The 18,176-nt window shown below is 41.3% G+C and overlaps 1 protein-coding gene across 1 annotated transcript; it reads right to left on the bottom strand.

Annotated features, from left to right (window-relative positions):
- Positions 1 to 341: 341 nt before the first annotated feature.
- ift57 (intraflagellar transport 57 homolog (Chlamydomonas)) lies at positions 342 to 16,486 on the bottom strand. Its single transcript, XM_039815668.1, has 11 exons — positions 15,927 to 16,486; positions 13,980 to 14,154; positions 11,793 to 11,911; positions 10,680 to 10,770; positions 8,566 to 8,634; positions 7,228 to 7,350; positions 6,012 to 6,083; positions 3,822 to 3,953; positions 3,173 to 3,235; positions 1,970 to 2,036; positions 342 to 801 (listed from the first exon to the last, which is right to left on the bottom strand). The coding sequence occupies exons 1-11, from the start codon at positions 16,079 to 16,081 to the stop codon at positions 620 to 622; spliced, it is 1,248 nt and encodes a 415-aa protein (XP_039671602.1). The 5' UTR covers positions 16,082 to 16,486; the 3' UTR covers positions 342 to 619.
- Between the last annotated feature and the right edge of the window lie 1,690 nt (positions 16,487 to 18,176).

Raw genomic sequence — 18,176 nt, 5'->3', positions numbered from 1 at the left:
TTGTTCCATCTTCCAAGTGGCCGATAGCCGACGTTAGTCATGAACACATGATGTTAAAAGATGTATAAATGACTCATTCTTGAGAAAAGGCAAAAGAGCTGTGTGTGTGCGTGCGCACATTTGAATAATGTCAGGCTGTAAACGAGTTCGGGCTTTTAAAAAGCTGTCAATCAAAATGTACTTGTCGGCCTCGGGCCTCGTCAGGCCGAATCTTTAAGGCCCGATTACAGCTCCGTTTCTGCACTTTCTGCACCATTACCATGTTTTACACAATGCATGTTTATTATTAAAAGGGTTTTATCAGCCTAAAAACAGATAAAGTGAGCTGTCGTTACTACTTATGAAGCCAAAAATTATCTTTATACAAATGTATTTTATGTTCATATACACAAAAGATACACAATACGGGACATTCAGGACAAAGAGCCAAATGGATTAACTGTTCAACTCCAAATGTTTTTATGACTTAATGCTGCTGCAAATACAAAAAACAATGTTTTTGAAGTATAAATAAATAGTTTTTTTTCTCCATTTTCAAAATGAAACTCCAAGCGCCTCAGCCCTTTGAGTTCACGTGAGATTTGGGTTCCTGTTTCAGGTGCCCAGTGCGGAGGTGGACCTAAGCGAAGGGCCCGGCGACGGGCTCGGAGATGTTGGTGGCGTGCATGTCGCGTGTCATGTTGGACTTCTCTTTGAGTTTGGCCTGCAGCAGCGTGTGCTCGACCACGCCGATCCTCACGTCCATCTGAACGATCTCCTGCTTCAACTTGGTCAGACTCTGCTTGATCTTCACCACCGGAGCTGAGGGAACGAACGCACACAGATGCTCAGTACTAAATACAGATACAGTTCATTTATTCACGCTAAACGTAGACTAGGGATGCACCGAATCCAGGATTTGGCTTTGGATTCGGCCGAATATTGGGCTTTTTGACGGGGTTCGGTTTCTGCCTAACCTTAGAATTTTTTCCAGCAAACCGAACCCTACGCTGGTCGCCGTAGTGACAGCGCCGTTGATTACGGGAAGGTGTTTACGTAGGTGGAGCGTTCAATGCAGTAGGCTGTGAGAAAGTGGAAATGGAACTGGTGAGCAGAACAAGTTGTTGTTTGGCAGTACTTTCAGTCAAAAGAAGGCCATTCAAGTCCAGCTACATGTTCAATCTGTTCAATGCTGATTGGTCTGGTGGTGGCGAGGACCCTAAACTATACACAACATGGCCGCTGTTACAACATCTGGTATCAAACATCTGAAATAATACGAGTTGTGCATGAAGGAATCTCCAGACAGCAGCCAGAATGCAGCAACTTCAGGTACAGCAAAGGAAGGACAGTCCCTGTTTACTTCATTCATGTGTTTACTGGGTTCATGGACTGAGGATGGGAGGACGAGTCAGTAGAATCTCAACCAAAATCTGAATTCGGTGCATCCCTAACGTAGACGGAGATTGAGTCATCAGTGTTGATTTGTGTCTATCCTACTGTCTACTTTATTCCCTTCTAATGCCCATATTTAATGCTGTCTTTTTTTTAAACTTTATCCTTGCATTGCTATAGTTTTTACATTACTATGTCTACATTATTCTCTTATATTCTCCATATTTAATGCTGGTCTCTAGACTTCATCCTTGCAATATTGGACTTATTTGCACTACCACCGTGACACCCTCTCACAGAGCACCTTACCATGCTTATACATCCCTTAGTACATTCATGTGGATTTTTTATTTAGTATTTGTTATTTTATCATCCTGTTTATGATGTATGTGTATGTTGTGTGTGATGTCTTTAAGCTACTGGGACCTTGAATTTCCCCTTGGGGATCAATACAGTATCTATCTATCTATCTATCTATCTATCTATCTATCTATCTATCTATCTATCTATCTCTCTATCTCTCTATCTCTCTAAATAAATACAGATACAGTCAATTTCTTCACGCTAAACTTAGACAGAGATTCATCAGTTTCACCTCCGTCAGACATGCTGCTGCCTTTCTCCTCCATCTCCTGCTTCACCTTCTCCAGCTCCTCACTGATCTGAAACAAAGAAACACAGATATAAGCTCACAAAGAAGCTCTGAAAGTACAAATTCAGAGCATCGCTGGAGTTCGTTTCATACTGAAATACCTGAGAAAAGGATGAAATCCAGCCAGTTCTGATTCTTTGAAATGAATCCGACAGCCAGAAAAGACATTTTGCTGATTATGACTGAATCTTTAACAGTATTTATTCTCAGATTGTTTGCCTTCGTTTACTTTTCCTCCATTGACATTGTTTTGATAACTGTAAGGGCCCTATCTTGCACCCGGCGCAGCGCAAAGTCCGACGCAAGTGTCTTTGCTAGTTTAAGACCGACCCAGTTGTCAATTTCCTGTCCAGCGCCCGCGTCGTTTAAATAGCAAATGCACCTGCACCCATCTGTGTGTCCCATCTGTGGTCTTACAGGGAGGTGTGTTCAGGTGCATTCTGGGTGTGCTGGTTTTACAGGGAGGTGTGTTCAGGTGCATTCTGGGCGTGCTGGTCTTACAGGGAGGTGTGTTCAGGTGCATTCTGGGCGTGCTGGTCTTACAGGGAGGTGTGTTCAGGTGCACTCTGGGAGTATTGCTATCTTGAGGCAGCGGGAAATGATCGCACCATTGACCAACAAAAACCTGGTCTAAAGTCAATAACTCAGCATTTCATTGTTATTTTAACAGAGCATTAGTAAAGTGCTCCTAGGCTCGTGCACAGCGCGCACACACTATGCTTGTTACACACACAGGGACACACAGCAGCACACACACACACACACACACACACACACACACACACACACACACACACACACACACACACACACACACACACACACACACACACACACACACACACACACACACACACACGCGCAGAAGATTACAAATACAAATAATACGGTGCAAATCCTCCATCATAACAGCAATGCTCCAAGGTCCAAACGCGCCTGGCTTTTTAAAGGGAATGGGAGATGACCTCTGATTGGTTGATTGCATGTTACGCCCAAAACACACGCCGTGCGCTTAGATCATTAAAATAGGGCCCCAGAGATGTTTCAAAATAAGAGAAGACCCTCTAAAGATGCGTCAAACTCGTGTAGATCGTTCTCCACATGGACTTGACTGTAGAGTGATGAACGTGTGATGTGTTCACTGACCTCTGCCAGGACTCTGGTCCTCTCAGTCACCCCTCCGCTGGCCTGCTGGTAGCGCTCCTTTGCCTGGTGGAGAACACAGGTTTGTTACCAGCTTTCTGCGTCGACCTAAAGCCCGTTTACACCAAAGATTTGCCACGAGACGAGTTTACACTTCCAACAACTTGCAACACGCGAGTCTGCAACGTTCTGAAAGCAATGCGGCGAGAAGAGACGATGTATCATCTCCATAGCAACGACTCACTGTACTTTCATTCTAACTTCAGACCTTCAGGGTTTTTTCAGCCGAATATATCACTTGTAGCGTCTTAAAATATTTATAAGGATAGTGATAGTGAGAAACTTGCTACAGTTGCATTTCTAGTAGAGATAAAACGGCTTTTTCTGCTTTGTTCTAACGCCGCTCCCTCTCCTCAGTCACTCTCTAGCTCGCTCCACCACGTACTGTGCTCGCAGCGCTCATTGAAGCTCTGTCCAAAACTCTAACACAAGTATTTATATTTCCAAAAGTTTGCCCACATGTAAAAGAGGTGACAGCCACAGTGTGAAATCTAAATAAGGCAGAACAAGATGTATTTCCTGTTTTCACTGTTTCCTAAAACCTCAAAACCCTTGAGCTGGAAGTTATCACATTGCAGTTTTAGGTGTGCACCTCGCTGAGTTTGGCCTGAGCGCTGCGGTACTCCTGGATCAGATGCTCCAGCTGGTTGTTGATGTATTTCTCTCTGCTGCCCACCTTCTCCAGAGTCTTACCGATGTCCTCCTGCAGCTTGTCCAGGTAGCTCTGCAGAGACACGAGAGGAAAACAGCACACAACTGAAGATTAGTTTTCAGTGTCGTTAGAGGAGAATGCTGCTGTCGTTTTTCACTCTCAGTCCATCAATTTCTTTCTATGTTTACATGTCTGCTGTATTGCAGGAGACGTTGCTTTCGTCTTTTACTAAACCTAACCGGTTATTCTTTTACTAAACCTAACCGGTTATTCTTTTACTAAACCCAACCGGTTATTCTTTTCCTAAACCCAACCGGTTATTCTTTTACTAAACCCAACCGGTTATTCTTTTCCTAAACCCAACCGGTTATTCTTTTCCCTAAACCCAACCGGTTATTCTTTTCCCTAAACCCAACCGGTTATTCTTTTACTAAACCTAACCGGTTATTCTTTTACTAAACCTAACCGGTTATTCTTTTACTAAACCCAACCGGTTATTCTTTTCCTAAACCCAACCGGTTATTCTTTTACTAAACCCAACCGGTTATTCTTTTCCTAAACCCAACCCGTCCGCTGTATACGGCGCTCAAAATGCGTACAGATAACACGCCACTTGGCTTAAGAAAGTTGCTGTGTATGTTAACGCAAAGTCATGATGTCATGTTGCTCTCTCAGTGTTTCGGTAAGCCCGCCTATGAAGCTATACTGCCGCTTCGAGTGACTCTGCAGCAGATGTTAACGTCACAGAAACTAGAGAAAATGAGCCAGATCAGGCTGATGCTTTACACGGTAATGTTACAAAAACCTTTGGGGTTGTCTCTCTGGGACGGGCGAGTCTAATGCTGGGAGGGAGAAAATAACAGTATACTCGCTACAAAAAACTAGACTACACCACTGAGTGTATTCATAGTGTTTTATAAGTAGTAGTACTGCAGTATCTTGCTGTATCTGTTGTGTATGAAGTAAAGGAGGAGTCACACAGCAGAGGCTCGTTGTAGTGAAGGTAAATATTAAACAGTGTGCAGACAGTGTTGGATGTAGATTGTCAGTAATTAAATAAAGAGACAGCAGGTGGAGCCAGACTCACACAGACAGACTTCAGTTAAGGACAGACTGCAGGTAAACAGGGACATTTTTTAGCTAATAGATATCAGCATTACATTTTTGTAAATGTTAGGTTGAAATACGCAAATGGAGCATTATCTTATTAAATATGTGCTAATATATTTATATATAATATTATGGGAGTGCGGCACAAACAAGACAGAGTAGTTAAATTCAGTTGAGTCTGTTTACTCCCACTTTTAATCCACAGCTTACAGCTTCAGGTCACACAGCGTACGCTCACAAACCACACAGCCTGAAATAGTGCCCCAACAACACCCCCTCTTCACAGTGAGCTTCTTATTTAAAATGAGCTGCAGTCTCCAGTGAATGTCTCTATATTGTATATTGGTCACCACAATATGTGCGTAAAAGTTCCAGAACAGAAATGTAAACATTGGATAAAGCCAGGTTCAGAACACTGTCAACAGCCATAAAAAAACTAAGATTTTCTTCAAGTTTTTATGATTAAAATGTTATATAAATCAAATTGTGAGTGATATCTGAACTAACCCCTGTGTGAAAATCTTCAGAACATAGATAGGAATGAAAGTGGAAAGTTTGGTGTGTGTAAGTTTAACTGAAGTGGAGATTTCTGGCTCAGAGTCTGAGAACAAAACCTTTAAAGATGTGGATTGTAAAATTCAAACATTTTAAAGGCTCTACAGGTGAATAAGGTAAACATTTAAATAACAGATATCATCATGAAACTTCCCCGGTTGATTACAGACATTAAGACACATTTTTTTGTATTAAAAGTTCTCCGAAATGTTGCAAATGAAGCATCACCTACTGATAACTTTATGTGAATTTAGGAGAAATCTACAGACACAAATAGACAAAGTGTAGTAAAATAAACACCTTAATGTGTATTTGGATGTTTTTTTCCCCCACTAGTCTAAAATAAGACTTGACATGGAAGCCAAAGTAGCCCAAAAACTCAAAATTGAAAATGTTTTTGCCTGTAGCGTCTCCCTTTAAACACTCATCACTGCTGTTATTATTCAAGCAGGTCACTGAACGTACCTTGGCGTCTTTGAGCGAGGACTTGATCCCGTCTTTGTGTTGATGCATCTGGTCCACGTGGATCCTCCAGTCCTGCAGACCAACACACACACACACACACACACACACACACACACACACACACACACACACACACACACACACACACACACACACACGTCAACAGCAGCAACACAACAGAGAGCATGCTGGGAAACTACAGCAGCTGTCTCAGTTTCAGGTTGTAAATCCTTCAAACTGCAGATTTCATACTGAGCTTCATGATATTTATTTGTACGAGGGTCTTTTAATTTAATGCCCATTTGGTTAAACTGACAGAAACATATTGTTAGAGTCATAATCACAGCTGATCTATGAGACAATATTTTAATACCACATTTTGCTTTGGGCCAAATCTGCACTTGCCACTTGATGCTTTTTAGAGATGTTCCGATACGATACCAGTAAACTTCTGGTGTACTTACAAACTTTCCAATCCATCGTTTTATGAGTACATAACCTATTTGTACTAGTGTAGACGTTTGGTATCATTTCGGGCATTATTAGTGGGGTCATTTACGAGATACAAACGTGGGTCCATTAGCCCCTGCGCTAAGCTATTCAGCGGCTAACGCTATGCTACGCTAACTCTCCTAATGTTAGACCCAGGTGAAAAAAAGCTTCTGGGGGGGGGTGTTTGGCTCGAGGTCATGGTGCAAAGGACCCTAGGGTGAAATTACTCCGAACCATCACTTTAAGGTCGGTTGTACACTCTGTGCTGGTGGCGACGTCAAATTCGAAGAAACATTTGGAGTCGCAGCACCGCACGGTCAAACTTACAGAGCAAGTCCCAGCAGGTGGTGCGAAGCAGAGAGCAGGAGGCCCCCCCACCACCCAAACAGCAAAAGCTGGACTTCGGTGCAAAACCAGTAAGTGGGGGAGAGTTGAAGAAGTAGGTCTGGCAGTATGTTGTAGAGGAAATGCTGCCCTTAAACACGGTTGACTGGCTCTCTTTCGTGCCATAATAAACCAGATCCGACTACTGGCAACACCGAGCTGCCTCACAGTAAACCGGTTGTCATGGTTATGTTGAGGCTGTGGGGGTGATGTCGGCAGCTGCTGAATGTAACTAATAAAGTAACTTGTAATCTAACTTCGTTACTTTTAAAATCAAGTAATCTGTAAAGTAACTAACTTTTTCAAAGTAACTGTGGCAACACTGCAGGTGAGCGTGTACCTTGTTGTCGGTCCTGATGGTAACTTTGAGCTGGGCCAGGACTCGCTCCACCTCCAGGTTCCACTCTGCCGCATCAACCGTGGACTCAAGAATCTCGTCCGGCTTGGAGGACGGTTCGGCTTCCTGTCAGAGAACAAACAACATGGCTGCACAATATATTGGTTTTTTTTAGCTGTGAAAACAATCAAATGACAAAATAAGCTCCAAACCAGTAAGTAAAACATTAGTTTTTTTATGTTTTGCTGGCTGCACATTTTGACTTCTAGTTTCTCAACTTGCACAATAAACATATAGCAAAAGACTTAGGCTACAAGTGGCCCCAAATCAGATTGTTTTTGGGGTCAAGTGACCAGGTCAGACTTCTTCAAAAGTAGTGATGGAGCAAGTCAACAGAGGGAGAGTGAGGTGTGGGACCTAATCAGTGTATGGGGAGATACTTCAATTCAATCAAAACTAGAAGGATCATATCACCTAAATTAAGTGTCCTGCCGTAGGAGTCCTGAGGAGAGGCGCTGACTCAAAAGTTGCCCTCGACAACCGAAGGTTTTGAATAAACTGCGTCTCTGTGAAGCTATTCCCAACGCTGTCCCACCACTCCTGGCTTCAGCTCTGCCTCCACACAGACCTCTGGAGTCAATATGCAGCCATAAACCCGCAAAAAGACCAAAACAGCCAATTTGTCTCTCTTTCTCTTCATTCTCCTCCTCCTCAGCACCGGCTCATTAATGTCACGGCTGCCATTACACAAACATCTTGAAATAAAAAGGTAAAATGCTGACTTCCTCCATGACCTCCCTAACTTTAGTGCAACGGCGTGCTGCGTCTGGTGTCATTGGTATTGGTCTTTTGCGCATGCGGGTCAGTTCGAAAACCACAAACGGTTCACACTGGAATCTGATACAGGCCACATTTTAAAAGGTAAAATGGGAACGGCCAAACAAAAGAATCAGATCTGAGCAAAAAATCTGAATTAAGCATTAAGACTTGTGGTGTGAACGTAGCCTTAGAGATGTTTTGTGTTAGTTGAAAACGAGTATCAGTAGAAAACTACACTTTTTTTAGTTGTGCATTTTATGTTCAATTCAATTTGTTCAATAAAAACTTTTTTGAAATGATTCTCGTTGGTTTTCAAATTCAACAAGCAGTTTGTTGTTTTTTTTAGCAGAAACGGAGAACTACATGTAAGTACACGGTAATATCTGTGTACCGCAAGTAACGTTGTTATCGCAACGTTAAACCAACAACACACATCATCATCAAGTGTTGCAGAATTAACGTTCATCAGACCCAAAGTCATTTCAAAGTCTTTGAATGCATCACATCTGCAGGTGAACTTACAGTGTGAGTGGTTCGTAGCTTCAGAGCCTCCAGGTCCATCACGTTCTCCTCCTCCTCATCAGGCTCCTCCTGAGATCACACACAACAAATACTTGATGAGCTTAACGGTGAAAACACTCTGGGCGTGTAAGCGTCACGTATAGCTGCGTAGCGCAGCTACATTTGAATAATGTCGGGCTGTAAAACGGGTTTGGGCTTTTAAAAAGCTGTCAATCGAAATGTACTTGTCGGGCTCGGGCCGAATTCTGTCGGGCTCGGAGGCCCGATTACAGCTCTAAGTAGCACCGTTTTGTTTTCTTTCCTGACAACTGATTGATTTTCGACTGAGATTGGACGTTTAGGGCCAGAGCTTTCTCACCATGTCCACGGATTTATGATAAAACACCATGTTGCGCTGTTATTATTGCGATAGCATACATCCACGTAGGGCTGGGCGATAGGGATAAATCAGATATCACGATATTCTTGACCAAATACCTCGATATCGATATTGCGGCGATATTCTAGGGTTGACAATTGGTGCTTTAACAAAATATCTTCACACTTAGATTTTAGATAAATAATCATCAGTAATGTGGATATAATGTCTAAGTGGGGAAAGGCAAATAATAGAACAGCTACAACAGTCTGGTAAATTCAGAAAATGACTTCACGTTACTGTAATGCAGCCTTTAAAACCAGGAAAAGACATCACTGTCATTTCAATCAGGAGAGACTTCTTTGCAATTATGAACATATTTATTGTACATACAACATGTAAATGTACGAGTCTCTGGAGATTGGACTCCATCGAACCCAAATATCCTAAAGGGTTTAAGGAACCCAAACAAATCCCCTGATGGAGTCCAGACACTGGTGGTGGAGAATAAATAGAGGGACCATCAACAGCCAAGCCGAGATGCAACCCAGGTCCGAGGGCGTGACCACCGGTGGCAGAAGGGGAGGAGGCGGGACGCACTCTATTTCTTGAAACGACAACTGCCAACCGTGGAAGAGAGAGCAGATTTAAAGCAGGGTATCAAGCTGTGATAGGCTCGTCGACAAATGGTCGACCCTGATTGGTTTAACTAACAACAACAACACAGCTGTTCTGATTACTACTGACAAGTGACGTACCGTGAAACAGCTTATCATTATGAGTGATGGAAAAGTGAATGAAGTCTTCCTTTAAGAATTTACGCTGAGCTTCATATCACGATATTACGATATCCAAAATCTAAGACGATATCTAGTCTCATATCACGATATCGATATAATATCGATAAATTACCCAGCTCTACATCCATGTGTCGCACACGCTGCGTCCGCGCACACTCCACGATCAAGAGTGTAAAGAAAAACACTGATGTAAACAGTACCTGTTAAACGGTATTTATTTCATCCTACGAAAGGACAAGAAATAATTTAAGACCTTTGAAAACAAAATGTAATACGTTGTGAACAAAATGTAAGACTTTTATGGCTTTTTTTTATGTTGAATTTAAGACTTTACGCCCCTGTGGGAACCCGGAAGTTATGTATATTTTTTAGGATGAGGAGTACTACGTACAGTACAGGCCAAAAGTTTGGACACACCTTCTCATTCAATGGGTTTCTTTATTTTCATGACTATTTACATTGTAGATTCTCACTGAAGGCATCAAAACTATGAATGAACACATATGGAATTATGTACTTAACAAAAAAGTGTGAAATAACTGAAAACATGTCTTATATTTTGGATTCCTTCAAAGTAGCCACCCTTTGCTTTTTTGATAACTCTGCAAACCCTTGGTGTTCTCTCAATGAGCTTCATGAGGTAGTCACCTGAAATGCTTTTACCTTCACAGGTGTGCTTTGTCAGGGTTAATTAGTGGAAGTTTTTCCCTTATTAATAAAAAAAGCAAAGGGTGGCTACTTTGAAGAATCTAAAATATAAGACATGTTTTCAGTTATTTCACACTTTTTTGTTAAGTACATAATTCCATATGTGTTCATTCATAGTTTTGATGCCTTCAGTGATAATCAGCAATGTAAATAGTCATGAAAATAAAAAGGAAACACATTGAATGAGAAAGTGTGTCCAAACTTTTGGACTGTACCGTATACAGTTAAATAAAAGGTGGGACACCTACGATCATCTCCTCCTCTACTTTGCTGAGTGTGAGCTCTGCGTCGTCCTCTAGCACGGACTCTTCTTCTGTGGTTTCTGTTGGATAGTTTGGTCTGCGGAGAGGAGAAAGGACAGGAGCACAATCAGCTTCTCCTCGATCAAAAGACCAAAAAGGCAGATACATAGGCAAAGCATATTCCCTGTTCAGTATGATTTACAGTGTTTTCCCCAGGCTTGTGGGAGACTTTAGGGCTGTAACTAATTATTATCACAGTTTATTAATCTCTGGATGAATGGATGAGTTGTTTGGTCTCTAAAATGTCAGAAAATGGTGAAATATGTGGATCAGTGTTTCCCAAAAAGCCCAAGATGACGTCCTCTAATGTCTTGAAATTTAAGACCTTTATCACAACATCAACTGAGCTCTAAATTCAGTCTTTTTTCAAGCCAAGTATCGCTGAACTTACACTTCCCCAAAGCTGAAGAATAAAATCTGTTTTATGTTACAATCTGAAAGAGAGTCGCACCAATAACACGACAGCTGATTGGCTGCAATATAAGTTGCATGTTGGTCTCATTTGTAGTCTAAATACAGCGAGTTATATTTGGACTAGCGACAGAAAGAATTACAACACCAGGGAATAAAAATCAATTAGAATCAGCGTAGGAAAATTAAGACCTGTGTAAAATGATTTAAGACCCAGAACACAATACTTTTTAAGACCCCACAGAAACCCTGAATAAACAGATTATAAAGTTTTTTTATTTATTTAAATAAGGACAGATACAAAAAACATAGATTATTACATAAATAACAATCCGATGCCTGTATCACAGTGTTTATAGCCATGGCTAATTCGCAACACCTTACCCTAGAAAGGCTTTTAACAGTTACATTGTTATCACGATAGTCAAAAACGTTATCGCATATTTTTCTCATATCGTGCAGCCCTAATGTAAAAATAATAGCCCGTTTCAAATTGATCTTTACAGCTTAATATCAGAATGTGACCTGAAAAAATGTCCAAATCAAAACTGTGAAGGGTTTTGAGAAGGAACGCAGCATTAGTTCATAAGGATAAAACCAAAAGAGAGCCAAGAAGTGAGACAGGAGGACTGAGAACTGTTTGAGTACCTTCTGAAGGAGAAGCCCCTCCTCTTCAGGGCCTCTTCAGCCAGCCGGTCCAGCACGAAGCAGACGTGTTCGCCTGAACCGGATTTCAGTTTGGAGGGCGGGAAGTCCACCTTAACCCCCTGACAGACACAGTGATGACACAAATGAGTCCTCAGACCATCTCTGGAGTTCTCTTTACTGTATAACAGGAGTCTGAGTCGACCGAGTTTAAGGTTAGGATCAAAAACACTCTGAAAATATATTTTATTCATCGTTAACATGTTTCATTCATTCGTTTTATTCAATATTCATCTGTCAAGTTACAGAGCGTCTGCAAGTTTGATCAAGGATAAATGTGAGACTTTATAAACTTTTTAAGAGCTTTTTTTTTTAGAGTTACAAGAAGCAGATGCTCAATTATGCGAGTGAGACGTGAGAACCAAGTGTTACCTGTCAGAAAGTGTGTCTGCGTTGATATTTCGTTTTTTAAAACATCGTTTGTCTGCAAATGAAGACTTTTAAAAAGCACTTTAATGCCAGTAAGGATAAAACATAAGTTCAAAATAAAAACTGCACACCTATCACAATAGAGATTAGCTTATTACTCTTATAATGGTACTGTTACCACACTGCACATAGCTGTACATATCTGTCTATATGGTTCATACTGAATATCCATATTTATTCTAGTTTTCTTATAATAATACACTGCACATATCTATATTATTCTTACTACTATTACAATGTTCCTGCTACTACATTGCACATATACATTGTTCATATGTATTCTGCTCTTATAAGGTAACTGCTAATACACTGCACATATTTATATTTAATTTATATTACTCTAAACCACCTTCTGTAAACCAACTGTACACTACTGTCTACAATGCACTAGATTTCTTGTCCTGTCTATATTTTGTATATCACATTGCACTCTTCTGCTCATTTTGCACTTCTGGTTGGACGCAAACTGCATTTCGTTGTCTTTGTACTCTGCACAATGGCAATAAAATTGAATCTAAATCTAAAAAATTCAATCTTAATTGGTTCCTGAAAAAATAAAACAACATCTGTCCCACCGCCTAATCTGAAATCCAAAACCGCAAACACGTTATTTGACTGTACTCAGAAGGTTAAAGCCTTTTAAAGCCTCGTCTCTAAATAGCTTTTAGGATTTTAACGGAGTCACAAACACACAGATCTGAGAGTTAAGTAGAGCTGTAACAATTCCAAGTTTTACTGTCTGAGAAATAATTACGATTTAACAATATAATTGTCCCCTTCAGTCAAATTTTAAAACATGTATTACTTTTTCAAATTCATAAATGCCAGGATACATCTTTTGCTTATATCTGTCATGTGACCCAGAAAATGTAGTAACACAATTACACAGCCTATAAAGTAAAGTATGCGTCTCTTTATTGTCATAAAACATTGTCTTTTTTTTCTTAAATTAACACAGTTATACCCCTTAGGACTTTCGCTAATGTAAGCAATGAATTAATGAACGGTTAACACATTTTTTTGACCCATTTTCTAAATGTCTACATCAGAAATATGGGTTTCTTTGTTACTACCTAATTGTAATCACCCCAAAATAACACAGATGATTCCATACAACGCGCATTGCAAGAACAAAAGATCAGATCTCTACTTTCATTGAATTTTGGGTGTTTTGTTAAAGTTTTTAGCATTTAAAAAATATATATAAATGTTTCGAAACAGTATCCTCACTGAATGTTGACATATACCAGTCTGTGATTATCCTTCCTTTATTATTAGTCTGAATTATTCATAATTTCTGCTCTTTTATCTCCAGGATTAGGTATAATTTCCTATAAATGAGGTGTATTGACCATGAATTCCAAAAATAAGTGTAAAACTATAGTAATTAGTTGGTGTTAGTGGTGTTCATACATGGTAGTGAAAAGAAAAAGTGGCCAAAAACATTGAAAAAGGCGCCAAAAGGGTCGGAAAAAAGAGACAAAAAGTTTTCAGTTTTGACCCGAGGACGACAAGTGCACGGTCCAATGGAAGACAACACAAAGGTTAACAACACACACACACACACACACACACACACACACACACACACACACACACACACACACACACACACACACACACACACACACACACACACACACACACACACACACACACACACACACACACACACACACCTGAGAGTTAAGCGTCACTTACGAAAGCCCGGAGCTCTGCCAGGATGTTGGACACGGTGGCGTTGGGTTCGTCGTACTCCTGAGGCTCGGTGAACGGCCTCCCTGCCTCGTTGATGAGCCACGCCGCGATGATGGTGAACATGAAGAACTGCTCGCCCGAGTTGCACGCCAGATATGGACTGGAGACGAAGTAATGCCTGGTGGAGGGGAAACAAGACAGGAGATCAGACAGGAGGCGACAGCCAGGAAGGATGTCATTCTCCACATTGACTGGTCTTTCTGTAGCTTTGGTTCTTAAAAGGTGCCATACAAAACCGTTTTTACTCGCATTTTTAGAATCTGTGAGGTCCATTCGTGTGTGTGTGTGTGTGTGTGTTATGTTGTGAATGTGAAAATGAACTGCTACCTCCTGTCAGCTCTAGCCACTGAACAGAAATAAGCAGAGAAATCAGACCAATCACAAAAGCTGGTCAGTCTGACATCATACTGCCTGAGCTCATTACTATTCATGAGCTCGCCCAGTTGGGCTGGGTAAAGGATTCTGACAGCCAGGCTCTCATTGGCTAGCTGTTAGCCAATCAGATTCAAACAGCTTAGCTTGTTGAATATTAATGAGAACTGGCACAAATCGATCTGAGTCTTCCAGTAGGCTTTCTATACCACGCTAGAATGGCTTGAAACAAGGTAACCACGGTTACAGAGTCCATGGTAGACCTTCAGACTTTACCACAAAGTCATGAAATACGTGTGGCAGGGCACCTTTAATAACTCTTCATTTGGGTCATCTTCATGGCTCAAACTCTTTTTCCCTTTGAGATGCCCAATTCTTTTTTATTATATTGTCCTGGCATGTGTTTCTGTTTCTCCCCCTCTGAGGATCTTTGCAACCTGTGTTTAATTTTTTTTTTACATTTACAAAAGGTTTTTATTTACGTTTTAGATTACCTTTAGAAACATATTGCACCGGTTCAACTTAAAAGAACAGTTTTTTTTCTAAATACAGCTATAGCTATAGTGACGTATTCCAGATTACAGTGTTTTCCCTGGGTTTGTGGAAGACGTAGGTAGCATATTTGGCGGAGGAGTTTAGGGGCAAATCGTTCACGAAAAAGGGTTATTTTTCTTCTTTTTTTCAAGATTATTTTTGGGCTTTTCCTCCTTTATTTGATAGGACAGCTAGGTGAGAAAGGGGAGTGAGAGAGGGGAGGGGAAGACATGCAGGAAATCGTCACATACAATGTCCTTAATTATGAACCTGCTAAACCACCAGTTTATCAGGTGTTTGGGTTATGGTTATGGTAATGTTTAGGGTTAGGGCAACCTGTCTCAAATAAGATCCTCATCATTTGGGACAATCATCCATCCATCCATCCATCCATCCATTCATCTTCGTCCACTTATTCAGTGTCGGGTCGCGGGGGGAGCAGCTCCAGTAGGGGACCCCAAACTTCCCTTTCCCGAGCCACATTAACCAGCTCCAACTGGGGGATCCCAAGGTGTTCCAAGGCCAGGTTGGAGATGTAATCCCTCCACCTCGTCCTGGGTCTTCCCCGAGGCCTCCTCCCAGCTGGACGTGCCTGGAACACCTCCCTAGGGAGGCGCCCAGGGGGCATCCTTACCAGATGCCCAAACCACCTCTACTCCGAGTTCCTCAGTATGACTGAGCTTCTCACTCTATCTGGAAACGCCAGTCACTCTCCTGTGGAAACCCATTTCGGCCGCTTGTACCCTCACTTGGACACTTTTTTTGGTTAAATAATTTAGGACACTAAACTGCACATATACCCTATTTTGGACCATTATTATTCCCACATCTGTGTCTAAAAGACTGGAAAAGCTAGAGCAGATAATGAATAAATAACACTCAACAAAACGTAACTACAAAACGTGCTAAAGAAGTCCAAAAACGGCTCTTGTGCTGCGCCTGAACCTTATAATGGCATCCTGTTACTGTGAAGTCATTTCTCACCTGGACATATTTTTCATGTTGTGTTTAGCCAGAACTTCCTCCTCGTAGTTCAACACCTTCAACTTCTCCAGCAAACACTCCATCACTACAAACAGCTGGTGCGCTGCTCCGGGGCCGCGGTCCTCTTCGTCTCCGCGTCTACCGTCCTCCGCCATGATCGGTCTGCCAGTCACACAACTAAATGTTCAAATAATAAAAGACTAAATCAATTCCGTGGACTCATTTAGCCACCTAGCATTGAGCTAGCTCGCTAGCTTGTGAGCCGAGTTTGTTTAGCTTCCTCTCTGTTGTTAAGGCAACCGAGAGCTGACGCTAGCTGGCTATGTAGCTAACGTTAGCTGCCAGCGAAATCATGTTTAAAACTTGAATTCGGACTCGTCGTTTATCAAAGTTAAAATGTCTGTCAGTTTGAAGGATATCTAGAGGTCGGAAACTTAAAATGCGACACAACTGTGGTAACTGCAGCTCTTAAATCATCTAAAGCGACTAGCCGTTAGCACCGTTATCTATATTCCCAACATCAGCATCGAGGGTTTCCGTTGAACTTTTGCGTTTCCTAGGATGACGAAGGCATGACCCGCCCTACTCTGCCTCTGATTGGCTAATACTCGTCGCCTTCGTTGGTTGGATTGGTCAGGTTAAGGCATGAGGAGTTAGATTGGTTAGGGTTAGGGTATGAATTCCACGGTACGCCAATGAGAGGCAGAGTAAGGCAGAGTAGGGCAGGACATGCCTTCGGTACCCATAGCAACGCAAATTCAACTTCCGTTGTGACCTTCGGAATAAAAGCCTTCTGATATTTGCTCTGCTGTAAAGCCTTCAAACTAAAAGCTCATCAACAATGCTACATTTTCAAAGTGGAGATTATCAAATTTGTTATTATTTCTAAAGCTATTAGAAAATTCCCGATCATGAAAAGGTGTTTATTGAGCAACCTCATAATTACGTGTCAGAGGCCAGAAGGAAAAGCTAAACAAAACAAATAAAAAATGTTTTGTCAATCATTTATGGTTGTAATGAATATACTACTGTACTTATGTAGGAACTATTTGGTAGGTACATTTATTTACATTTGTAAGATAGCATGTATTACTTGTAATAGAGTATGTCAGTGGTTCCCAACCTTTTTTCCTTGGAGCCCCCACTAATCATGTCTAAGAAAAGCTGAACCGAAGTTGAGGTAACTCTCGAGATAGAGCCTTACTTTTTTTTTGATACAGAGGAGTTATCAGCACTTTTACGTTTCTCCACCATGTTTCATTCATAAAATATTGATGCCGTGGCGGCAGGAAAAATGAGGATGATAGCAGCTAGCAGCTAACAGCTAACAGCTAACAGCTAACAGCTAGCAGCTAGCAGCTGACCTGATGACAGCAAGGGTCCCAGGTTAAGAGGTCCCGCAGGTTTGTCAGGTTAGCGTGCCTACAATTTTAAACGAGAACTAAAATATATAGTTTTCCTACAAACTTTTGTATATATTATATATTCTAGTGTATTATCATAATTTGTTTAACATGTGCAAATATTTTTTTTTACCTCAACCTCAAACCAGATAAAGACTTGCGATATACAGTGCCTTGCAAAGGTATTCGCCCCCTTGAACTTTTCGACCTTTTGCCACATTTCAGGCTTCAAACATAAAGATATAAAACTGTAATTTTTTGTGAAGAATCAACAACAAGTGGGACACAATCATGAAGTGGAACGAAATTCATTGGCTATTTCAAACTTTTCTAAGAAATAAAAAACTGAAAAAAAATGGACGGCAAAATTATTCAGCCCCTTTACTTTCAGTGCAGCAAACTCTCTCCAGAAGTTCAGTGAGGGATCTCTGAATAATCCAATGTTGACCTAAATGACTAATGATGATAAATAGAATCCACCTGTGTGTAATCAAGTCTCCGCATAAAAAAATGCACCTGCTCTGTGATAGTCTCAGAGGTCCGTTTAAAGCGCAGAGAGCATCATGAAGAACAAGGAACACACCAGGCAGGTCCGAGATACTGTTGTGGAGAAGTTTAAAGCCGGATTTGGAAACAAAAGATTTCCCAAGCTTTAAACATCCCAAAAGGAGCACTGTGCAGCGATAATATTGAAATGGAAAGAGTATCAGACCACTGCAAATCTACGACCCGGCCGTCCCTCTAAACTTTCAGCTCATACAAGGAGAAGACTGATCAGAGATGCAGCCAAGAGGCCCATGATCACTCTGGATGAACTCGGCGGAGATCTACAGCTGAGGTGGGAGAC

Source organism: Perca fluviatilis, chromosome 11 (genome assembly GCF_010015445.1).
Source record: "Perca fluviatilis chromosome 11, GENO_Pfluv_1.0, whole genome shotgun sequence".
NCBI classification, from domain to species: domain Eukaryota; kingdom Metazoa; phylum Chordata; class Actinopteri; order Perciformes; family Percidae; genus Perca; species Perca fluviatilis.
This window is presented reverse-complemented; position numbering and strand designations above follow the sequence as displayed.

Bases quoted from the DNA above. Each gene is read 5' to 3' on its own strand.
- ift57 (XM_039815668.1), bottom strand. From the start codon at position 16,081: ATGGCGGAGGACGGTAGACGCGGAGACGAAGAGGACCGCGGCCCCGGA. The intron at 14,155-15,926 runs GTGAGAAATGAC...CCCCTCCACCAG, and splicing joins AACATGAAAAATATGTCCAG to GCATTACTTCGTCTCCAGTC. The intron at 2,037-3,172 runs GTCAGTGAACAC...TCTTTGTTTCAG, and splicing joins GGACCAGAGTCCTGGCAGAG to ATCAGTGAGGAGCTGGAGAA.